This window comes from Pogona vitticeps, chromosome 2 (assembly GCF_051106095.1).
Source record: "Pogona vitticeps strain Pit_001003342236 chromosome 2, PviZW2.1, whole genome shotgun sequence".
Lineage (NCBI taxonomy): Eukaryota > Metazoa > Chordata > Lepidosauria > Squamata > Agamidae > Pogona > Pogona vitticeps.
Genome location: NC_135784.1, coordinates 180760066 through 180771927, shown reverse-complemented (window position 1 = coordinate 180771927; position 11862 = coordinate 180760066). Strand labels below are relative to the sequence as shown.

At 41.8% G+C, this 11862-nt stretch overlaps 1 protein-coding gene across 2 annotated transcripts in view; it reads right to left on the bottom strand.

Moving 5' to 3' along the window:
* The window catches only part of LOC110091304 (cell adhesion molecule 4), a 15329-nt gene extending 10515 nt beyond the window's left edge, over window positions 1–4814 (bottom strand). Inside the window, exon 1 of one of the 2 annotated variants that reach the window (XM_020815375.3) lies at window positions 4656–4814. In XM_020815375.3, the coding sequence (XP_020671034.3) occupies window positions 4656–4716 (61 nt within the window). In that variant the 5' untranslated portion in view covers window positions 4717–4814. The remainder of the gene's footprint in view (window positions 1–4655) is intronic. The other variant, XM_020815377.3, reaches the window with a different exon arrangement.
* Between the last annotated feature and the right edge of the window lie 7048 nt (window positions 4815–11862).

Below are 11862 nucleotides of genomic sequence, written 5' to 3'. Positions count from 1 at the left end.
GCTCGTGGAAGCAACAAGTCAATTCCTCTGGCTCATATCCATGCTCCTGCTCATCTTGGACCTTGTCTTCTGGACCCTTGGCTTTGGACTCTGACTTTTGACTATAGTTTGTATTTTGGCTCTGGCATTTTTGGTATCTGTTTTGCATCTAGTGGACTTCTGATATTGGACTAGTTTATTGGACTTTTGCCTGTTAAAGCCCCCAGATATGTGACACTGTCCATGAAAATAAAAGCACCTTAAAAGCAGTACGGCAATGATTATGTAAGTATAAAACATCCACATAATTTTAAAAAATCAAAAGAGCACAGAATGAAAGAGTTTGAGGAAGAAATTATGGCACTAGAGAGAAGGTATTTAAAGTATAGAGAAAGAAATGTGTTGATGGAAATTATGGCAAACTTAGGGTTTTTCAAAAAAATTTAAAAGATATATATACTGAGAATAAATACTGCTAGACAGGATTACTACATATGTAGAAATATATACTGTACATATATAGGTTGTAAAATACAGGAGGAAGATAAAGAGGTGATGGAATCACAAATTCCAGAAGATGAAATATTAGAAGTAACAAATAAATTGAAAATAGATAAAGCTCCAGGGATAGATGGTTTAAGTGCAGAATATTATAAAGCTTTTAAAAACTTGGTGGTACCAAAGTTGAAAGTATTATTTAATAAAATATTAGATGGAGGAGAAATTCTGCCCTCTTGGAAATAAACTAGGATAATACTAATACTCAAACCAACTGAGGATGCTACAGATCCAGGCTCCTACAGACCAGTATCACTAATAAATCAGGAATACAAAAATATTTACAGCTGTTTGAGCAAGAAAAATGAATAAATTTATAGATAAATATGCAGAAACTGTGACTATACAGATGGTAGACAAATGCCAGATCTGGTTAGGAGAGCTATAAATATAAATTATTATATAGCAAAACATAGATAAAAAGCAGGTATATTAGCATTAGATGTACTCCAAGCCTTTGATTGTGTAGAATGGTTAACACTAAAGATAAAAGAAATGAGGGTTGGAACCAAATTTAACAATGTTGTACAACAATTATATTCTGGTAATAAAGAATAGTGATAGTAAATGATGGTATTATGGAAATAATAAACCTAAGTTGGAGAACAAGACAGGAATGTCCCTGTCCGAGATATTGTTTGTGTTAATAATGGAATTATTGGTGAATGCAATAAGAACATGTAAAACAATAAAAGGGATTGGATTCCAGCAGAAAACTAAAATAAGTCTATTTGTGGATGACACTTTGTTAATGGATGGAAAACCCAGTAAAAGTTATAGATAGGATGCAAAAGCACTTAAAGGATTTTAACGAATTAAGTGGATTAACAATCAATTGGAATAAATCTGAAATGATCTTTTATAATCATTCTAGAGAAGAAATAGGAAAAACAAGCTAAATTTAAGGAGACAGGGTTCATTAGGTGTCTGGGTATAGATTTTACAAAAGGAATACAAGATTTAAAGAAAATAAATATGGGAAGAATAAAGAAAGAAGTAAAGATATATTGAAGAAATACAAAAGGTTGAAGTTATATTGGTTTGGTAGAATTGCAATGTGTAAAATGAAACTATTATCTAAATTTTATGTTTAGGATGATTCCAATTAAATTTTTAGGGAAGGGATTAAAGGAGTTACAACAAATAATAAAGGAATATTGTAATGGGGGGGAGAGCTAGGATAAATAAAAATGTGGTATTTAGCACAAAAAAAGGTTTATACAGAGTGAGAAATTAAAACTAGAGGATAGAAAATTGACCAAGTTTGAAGAAATTATAAAGATTTTGGAAAAAGAAATAGATGGGGAAAAACAGAAAGGAAGAACAGGGGTAATTTATATTGTCTTGCTGGATCAGGAGGAAGAGTTAGATTTAAGGGAGACAGATATAGGGAAGATAGATGAAGAGAATTGGAGAAAAAAATCTGGAATATAAGTTTTTTTAAAAATATGTCAATTAGGATAAAAGAAAATATCATAAAATATTATGGACTGGTAAAATTAAAATATTATAGATTCTAAATATTATTTTATTTTATTTAAAAAATTTATTAATAAAAGGAAAATTATAAATAACATTAAAACTAAAATACGAGCTCAATGGTGACTACCCACAATACACATTGAACTTTTCCCACACATGCCACCTTTACTATTGGGACGAGGTGACCAGTAATATCAATTTGCACTGCCTAGAAAAGACCCTGATTTTGAGAAAGAGTGAAGGCAAGAGGAGAAGGGGACGACAAAGGGTGAGATGGTTGGACAGTGTCATCGAAGATACCAACATGAATCTGACCAAAGTCCGGGAGGCAGTGGAAGATAGGAGGGCCTGGCATGCTCTGGTCCATGGGGTCACGAAGAGTCAGAAACGACTAAACGACAACAGCAAAATCAGTTCAGGCCAAGCCTTAGGCTTCTATCCTACTCCCACCTCTGTGGAATTTTGCAATTCATCTCACGTGGACGGGTGATTCCCTCCGCCTTCATTCAGCTTCTAACAATCTGCTCTAAACACTAGAGCAGTGGTTCTTAACCTTTGTTACTCGGATGCTTTTGAACTGCAACTCCCAGAAACCCCAGTCAGGACAGCTGGTGGGAGTTGCAGTCCCAGAGTAACCCAAATTTAAGAACCAGTGCACTAGAGCAGTGGTCCCCAACCTTGGGCCTCCAGATGTTCTTAGACTTCCACTTCCAGAAATCCTGGCCAGCAGAGATGGTGGTGAAGGCTTCTGGGAGATGTAGTCCAAGAACATGTGGAGGCCCAAGGTTGGGGACCACTGCACTAGAGCAGTGGTTCTTAACGTGGGCGATAATGCCCCCCAGGGGGCGATTTCATTTTTCAGGGGGGCGGTAGAACGAAAAGGGGCGGCGAGGGGGTGCTGGAGCAGAAGGGGGCAGTAGGGGGGCGCTGGAGCGAGCCAAACCTGTGAAGATGGCTGCAGCCTTTTTACATTGTGCATGAATATATATTTTCCTCCAATTTTAATTTAGTTTCAGACTTTTTGTCTTGAAATTTTTAGTTCCTGAATTTGTTTTTATGCCCTTTTTATATTTCTTTTTGCATCTTAAAATTCACTTGCAAGTAAACCATTAAATGTTAATTTTTGGGGGGCATTTCATTTTCTTGGAATTTAATTTTGTTTTCAGGGGTCATTGGATTTAAGTGTCTTAAATAAATAAATAAATAAGATATCATCACCGTGGGGAGGGGGGCGATGATAACTTCCTCAATGGCTCAAGGGGGCGTTTCTTTCAAAAAGGTTAAGAACCACTGCACTAGAGGATCTTTGAAAGAAAACTAAGTGGGCGGGGCTACAGAGGGCTGCAGGGGCGGGAAGGAGAACTAGAGTCCATGTACAGTAGTTTAACACACGATTACTTGAAAACATTTTCTCACCATCAACTGTTACAACGTGTTTTTTTCTAGCACACTATGTTAGGGATTGAAATTATCTCCTTTCTGCGCTTCATTGTATCCAACACTTCTGTGTCCTGCTCAAGGCAGGACAGCCGGCGCTCTCCTTCCCGCTTCATTCTCACTCCAACCCTGTGAGGTAGGTTAGGCTGGCAGAGCAGGCGGAGCCTCAGCTCCCTCGGTGAATTCGGTGGAGTGGTGGGGACAAGAACCCGTTATTGCTCTGGCGCCCTCTTCCATTGCCTATATGGTTTTATGGGTTTATTGTTTTTATTACATCCCTTTACTTCAATTGTGTGTGTTTTATTGTCATCTGTCTGGCACTAATGGAAGACGATAACAGCAGAGCAGTGGGCGGGAAGACAGAGGATATGAGCAACATTAAAACAGCAACAGCATGTTAAATAAATAAATAAATAAAGTGGGGAGGGGGAGGAGGCCATAATTGGGGAGGTTCCAGTGCGAGCAGATGGCCCACTTTCATTTTCTACCTGCTCTTGCCTGCTGTTCCTACGTCCCAGTGCCATGGCTCGGTGCATGCCAACTAGTCTCAAAACATGGTTTGGTGATTCAGATCTCTCTCACACAAAAAAAAAACATAGCAAGCAATTTCACAGAAAAGTAGGATTATGCTTTATTCACTGGATGCATAAATAGAAGAGGTGTTTATAATCTTCACCACCACACCCCTCAAGAACAGAACAAACTTCAAAGGCAATTTGGTCAGCACTTCGCTACAGTATGGGGTGAAGACATTTTGGCCCTCCAGATGTTTGAACATCTTGTACTGGAATCCCCAGCCAGCCCGACTACTGATAAAAGACTGAGGGGGTGTCCTCTAAAATATCTGGAGGGCCAAAGGTACACACCGTTACTGTAGAAAATAACTGATATCATTTAAAAGGTACAGTGTGTTGAATCTGGCAAACATAACTGTGCTGAAATAGAAAGCTGCTGCCTTTCAGAGGCTCCTGCACAATGCAAAACTAGATAAATGAAGGTGCTCATAAGAGCTACCAATGCTTACCAGCTTGGGATACAACCATCCAAAAGCCATCAAACAGTTTTCACGAAGATAACCCTGCAACATTCCATGCCCATTATGTCGGACTCTTTGGTTATGCCAGCTGAGGGACGGCAATTGGTCAGCCCGCAAATTCCCTCTAGTAATAGATCAAAATTCTGAAGTATTTTGGACTTACCCACAGACAGCCAGAAGCTAAGAAGGCCAACCCCATTCACTAGCAGAAGAACCGCCGTCATCTTAAGTGGAACGAAGCACCCAACTGAGGAAGGTGAGCTAGCTATATAGAGTAAAAGTAATGACGAGAGGCCATGATCCTTTTTACATAGGAAACAGGAACCAAACACTTCCTTTCCCCACCCTGTGACTCATTCAGGGACCTATTACTTAAGCATTCTTCCCACTACTTAAAAAAACAGCAAAAAGAGAAAAACAATGTTAGTGAGCATAGATTACTTTGATATCCTTCAAATTCGAAGCCACTTATTAAACCTTTAAGTGCAAATTCAATTTAAGTTTTTGTATTCATTGAGGATGTTTTATCTATTGGGTAAATGGTCCTTCTGCCCATCCTGGCAGGCTCCCTGTCAAAACACAACATGCAGAGGAAAACCTGTCAGAGCAGGAAGAATGCTCATACAATCACCCATGAAGAGGATGCCAGCCATTGAATCCATGGGGACTTAACAAGTCTCGTTCATTTAATGGGACTGCTTTGGCTGTGACGTTGAACTGTGTTTAGCCTTCAGTAAAGTGGACAGGAAGCACTGGGCAGCAGTTAATCCAAAGCCCGGAAGGATCAACTTGTGCTGGCTCGTTGCAACCCATACGAATAAATAGAACGTAATAAACACAAGAAGGCATCTCAAAAGCTCCAGCAGTAGTATCAGGAGGTTGGAGGCACAGGGGAGCAGCAAGCAGGGGTGTACCCAAACATTTACATACTTCCAGGTGTAATGTTTTATTATCTGTCTATTCCTATTTGCTGGTCACAAGGAGAAAGCCAGCAAAATATAATTGGACTATGCAAGAAAGGAACTACATAAAAGACTTGACTTTGTCACCGGGTGGAGAACATCCTGCCAGCCTCCACTGACCATTAGAGATGGGACACAGTGTTATGCAAGAACATGAGCTGGGGGTACGGAAAGCGATACTACAGAATGCTGACTAAAATCTTTTGTGACATGCGAAATGATGGTGCGTCACAAGTAGCCATCACTCTATCTGGTTCCCTATTTTCCCTCCCACCTTCCTTTCCTTTTACAAATCTTTGTGTCACGGGGTGAACGATCAACAATTAAAGTATTTGGCCTGTTTGCACCAAGGGGAGCAGAAAGCCAGGTCTGGACTGTAACATCTCTGTCTGGATTTCCCTCCCTATTTTGCAGCTTGAAGGGTTTTATCCTTCAAGTTTTACCTGTAGCACGAAGCTCAGCTAGCATAAGACATTCGACTTCTGGAGACCAACAGCAAGGTGCCGCACCCTGTCAACATGCCTAAGTGAACTGGGCCGGCCGTCAAACTTAACTTCAACACTAGCAATGGGACAGTTGTCTCACACTGCATCTAAAAACGGAAGGCTAGTTTATGGAGTCCAGTTGTGTGGCACAGAGGAGCTTTGTCTCCTAACATAGGGGAACAGCTGGGGGATCAGCAGTTATCTGTCCCCTGATGAAATTGCCTTTCAGACACACACCCAACAGCAGGTCTGGTTCTGATCTGAAACGATGGGTGCAAATTGATTCTCTCTGAGCGAACAAAGTTTCTGTGTCCATGCACAGAATCCGTACTCTTTTCTCTACATGGAGACTCAACTCTCGGTTCCTCTCTTTCCAGTCTGATTCACAATGGCAAAGCGGTAGGTGGGGAGATGTTCCATGAAACGGAGACACTGTGGGATCTGTGAGCTCTTCAGAGTTTCCACACTGCCATCGCGTATGCTCACATTGCAAAATGGAACTTGGAAATGTGGAAGTGCTTTTGCCTTCATAGCCTCCATGACAAAATCCAGACACATCACAGAGACCGTGACTTCCAGGTCAAAGGTTCAAGACGAACTACTAATAGGAATCCTTAACTCTTCTCATAGCACAGCTATAAACCAGTGTTTTAAAACTGTTGATTTATTATGTCTCCTGTATTCAAACAATTCATCAGTTCATTTTCTATGCACATTTTTCTATTATTTGAACCTCAGCCCAGCTGCCCTTTTGGAGATACCGAAGGAACTGTTCAGCGTATGAAGCCAAACTGCCGCTAATTTACTTTTGCATTCTCTACTTCAGAAAAAGACCAGACCCAAAATTATCACACACACACACACAAATTAGCTTCTCATAAACTCACAGCTCCGATATTTAAAATGTGCTTCCAGGCTGGCTATTTTGTACCTATAAAAGTCCAGACATCCTGTATTTTGGGGAAAAAATAGCAAAAACGCATCTTCGAAAATAATTGCTTGTAGGGTTGCAACTTTTTATCCTCCTGTCTTTAACCGCACAAAGGAATGAAAATGAAAGTTTTCACTGCTTGGTTGCGAACAGTGTCTGCTTGATCCAGATGTGTTTGGTTCCTATCAACTGCATGAAAACAGAGCTGCAGTAAAGTAGCAGGCTCTTTTTGTGGACTTCAGAAAGCGTTTATTCCTTCTGTGCTGCAGCAAATCTGGGGGACCTTTTGCAGCTCTGCACGATGGGTGCCCCCATCCAGCTGACGGCAGCCCATGCCAGACATATGTGTGATGGCCTTATGGGGCCTCAGAGCCCCTCCTGCTAGTCTGGACCACCTGCCTGAGACTAGAAAAAAATGGTGGGAAAGGATGGACCAACTACCCGTAGCCTGACTACAATATGCCTATTCATTTAGTCACAAATTGAAAATGCCTGTTCTCACGAGAATGAGGTAGCTTTACTGACAGCTGATATTTTCAAATTCCAGAATCTGTACTGTATGTTTTGGAAGAGGAAAAAGCAACTTGGCAGGAAGCAATGCGATAGGGTCATTTTAGCCTGTTTTGCTGAACAAAAGCCTCTAACGCAAATCGAACTTTCCAGAAATCTATTGCCATACAAGTATTTTAAGATTTGGAAACAGCCAAGGTTAAATAGGAATTAGCAATTGTCTTTGGAGCTTGTTCTGTTCAAAAATGGACATAAATCAGACATCAGGCAATATATAAAAACTTGTTTCAAATCCGTTCAATCTAACCAAACACCCTTCATGAGATTTGGAAGTTGCAATCATTGAGAAGAAACATTACAGAACAAGGATACATTATATAGACATATACACAATATTTGTCAAGGGTTCTTAAGCCATTACCAAATGTAAAATATTACAATAATTATGTTGCTATCTGCTGTTATATTCTATACCCTACAGTATGTTCATTCCCAGCTAACCACTGCCACTTTTATTTATTTATTTTTACAGAACAAGCTTCAAAGGTAAAGTCAGAGATTCTTAACTCACTACCATATGTGTAATGCCGCAATTATTATGTTGCTTCTGCTGTCGTTATCCATAATCTGGGGTTCCTTTACCCACTAACCATGGTTGCTTTTTACAGAATAAAGCTTCAGAGGAAAGGATCTGAATATCTAACAGGAATATCTTAAGTCATTACTAGGTGTGAAATGCCACATTGACTCACTTAATTTACAATCTGTGTCTACTAACCAACCTCTCTTTATCTTGAGGCCAGGTATTAAACATTTGCCTTGTAGTCTATTATCTCTAAGGAAGTGGATTTGATCCACAAAAGGTTACATTAAACTATGCCACTTAGTCTTTGAGTCACTCCAACATTTTTGTCTTTGTGTTTTTTGTTTGTTTGTTTCTTGTCTGATGTATGTGCATAGACTAACATGGCTACCACTTTATAACTACATTTATAACGTACATTTTCCAAAGTTAATCTGGAAAGCTTGACAGCCAGAGGTTTTGTCCAGGTTTGACCGCCTTCTAGGATTGCAGCTCAGCTAATCACCACTCAGCGAACAGAAGAGAGAGGAAGGATCAGAAGGCTGGAGATGTTAATTCATTAGGCAGATAGGGCTGCGCTGTGAAAGTGTGACATGAGATTAGACATGCAGGGCTCTGTTGTGGAATGAGTTAAATGCGATCACACAACTAGGGCCAATTTTTTGCTTCCAGATGGTAAAGAAACTAAAGGAGCTGTGAGATGCTTTTGAACTGACATAAAAAGTTGATTTCCCCTCGTAGGAAAGTTCAAGTTTTTATTAAGTGGTATCAGCAACCTGGGGCAGAGATACTGAAACTGTTGAATTGTTACTCTGAATAATTGCAGTGCTGTATTTAACGTTCTGTGTTCGGAACTGGACAAAACTGCTAAGCTTTTCAGTCTTTGACTGACATTAAAATAGAAATACCTCTTCCATACGCAGCTGTTGCCTCAGCCCGTGTTTCATCGACCGAGGCAAGGGATATACAGTTCAGAAAATCCTATAGTTTATAAAGCAGCAGTCCCCAACCTTTTTGGGACTGCGGACTGGCTGAGACTCTGAGGAAGGCAGGGCACCCCCCCAAGCTCACACGTACATGTGTGTGCGCACTCTCAGGCACATGTGCGCACGCACTCAGGTGCATGCGCAAAGCAGTGGGGGAGTGCACACCTGCCGCTGCCAGCGTGAGCGCTCTCCCACCCCTTCGTGCATGCACAGGAGCGCCTGCACACCTGCCCACCACGCAGGTGCTCGGGCGCTCAGGCGCATGCGTGAAGGGGTGGGGGAGTGCTCACGCCGGCGCTGGCATGCACGTGTGTGCATAAAGCAGCTATGCAGGTGGGACTGAGTGCAGGGGGCAGGAGGTCTGTCTCCGCGGCCCAGTCCAGCTCAGGCCGTGGACCGGCACTGGGCTGCGGACCAGGGGTTGATGACCTCTGATTTAAAGTGTATCAGTCATTATGCTACTATAACTACTGTATCACAAGTATTAAGCAACCTACTAAAATAAACAAATACATCAATTTAATCACCCCAGTCTTGGCCATACTGTTCTTATGAATGGAGCATCATGGGGGGCAGATGTTTGGAGAGAACTGGTGGTTAGGAAAGGGGGCTATACAGCTCTTCCTAAGCATTTGAAGCCTTTCCTATAAATGTTTGCCGTTACAAAATGTTTTCCATTTTCAATCAGTCCCCACCCCCCTCACAGATTCCAAGATTTCCAAGAAAATCAGAACAATCTGAAAATAAAGGATTAAAAACTAGCCATATGGGTAGCTAGGTTTTGTTTGCCTGCTGTAAGCTTTTCATGAGTTGTAGCTCACTTGGGATGCCCTTGAAGAAGTGGGCTTCAGTCTACAAAAGCTTACAGCCAATGAAACATTTTTTGTCAGTAAGGTTCACAAAACTCTTTCCTGGCTGAAAACTGGTGTGTCTATGAATGCACAGGAGTTTGGGGGGGGGGTGCAATTAGCAGTCACAGAGGAATTCAGCACCGCTCTCCCATCTACCAAATATTCCCCCCCATCTCAGGAGGGGGGTGGCGGGGGCTGGCATAAGGGACAACATAGAGTTGAGGAACCTCATGGGGGAATGTAGCAGATGTCAGGGGTGTTGCTAGCTACTACCCTCCTACGACCAGTTCTGTCTCCGTTTTGGACCTTTCCTAACAAACCCTACAGGAACAAGCACCAGAACATTTTAAGGCCAATGGTGAAAGTTCTCCCTTACCATTTAAAACAACTCTTTGAGGTGAGGCTATTGGTTGCTGCCATCTTGTCTAGTAGCCATACGATGCCTCTGAAAAGCCTCCTTAAAAAAATCCAAACATCAAAAAAATTAATAATTACAAGATGTTTAATGCCTGCTTCAGCACCTCTGAATCTTCTTCCTCTGGCCTAGTTATGTAACTAATTACTGCCTTCTGAATTATTCCCTTCAAAGCATGTTGTATTTCTGATTGCTGTACTTCCCCAGGTAGCCTGTGTTCGGCATTTGCTGTTTTATCCCCAAAAGGCGGAGGGTTGGGTTGGGTTTGTTTTGTTTGAAGCAACTAGAACTGCAAGTGCCTGCAGCAGCCCTCCTTTGGCATAGCCTTTAGTCAGCTGCAGATATACAGGTGGAAAAAACAGCCTATGAAGCGGAAATTGGAACAGTTACTCAAAACCACCAACGGCAGGAGGAAAGAAAGGCCCACAATAACCAGCAGCCCTTTCATGAGCTCAGTTCCTGTTTTCTAGCTAGATTTGGGACCACACAGGCTGCAGAAGGCAAGGAACTCGCATGCCCTCCTTTCTGTGTCACTGAAATCACACACACACAAGGCTAGGGAGAATATTTTGCCAACAGGGCCACATATAGTCCTCTCTCCCTTGCCTATCTTCGTTCTAAACAAGGAATGGAACAGTAGTGGCACAAACTCTACAAACTACAGTGTTATGTGAGGTTGCCAAAGGAAAGTGTTTGGAAACTTCAACGGGTCCAAAATGTAGCAGCCAAGTTGCTGAACGGGTGTTGGTTACAGGGATCACATAACCCCCCCCACCCCCCGTTACAGCAGCTCCACTGGCTGCCAATCAGCTTCCAGGAACAAAGTGCTGGTCTTAAACTATAAAGCCCTGAATAGCTTTGGTCCAAGCTTATTTCAAAGACTGTGTCTCCCATTATGAGCTGGTTTGGGTGTTGATTCATCAGGAGAGGCCTTTCTCTCGGTCCCTCCAACTTCACAGGTGCATCTGATGGGGGCACGGGAGAGGGCTTCGTTCTCTGTTGCTGCTCCCAGACTTTGGAACTCCCTCCCACAGGCGGACAGGCTGGCCCCATCTTTGTTGTCCTTCCGCAAGCAGACAAAGACCTCTCTCTTCAGGCAAGCCTTCCCTCAGTAACCAGCTACCTGTGTGTGATTTTTATATGGATTCTTACTGTGTTTTACATTTTTGGGTTTTCCATGTATCTGAGTGCCATTTTATTCCCTTTATAATACTGTATCTGTATACATATTGTTCCTAGCTTTAATATTGTCTTGTAATGACGTAAGATGCCTCATTATACTCATTGTTCTTCACTTTATATACAGTATTGTCTTTCAATTGTTGGAAGCTGCCTTGGGTCCTTTTCAAGGAGAAAGGCAGGGTAAAAATATTCCAAATAAAGAAATTATACATATTTTGCCCTCAAGCATGAAACTGTGGCTGAGCTATTGAGGGAAATTCAAATGGGATTGGCAACGACACAGCTCCCCAGTGGATACTTCAGGCAGTTATGCTCAGGACAGGGTTTCAGGTGCAGAGAAAGTGCTGCAAATCCAATAGCTGGGGGCGGGGAACTTAATTCTGCTATTCCCTTTTCATATTGGACAAGAAGTGCTCTCTATTTATGTGAAGTTCTCATTGTGCTCTTCCTTTCTTTCTTATTTCT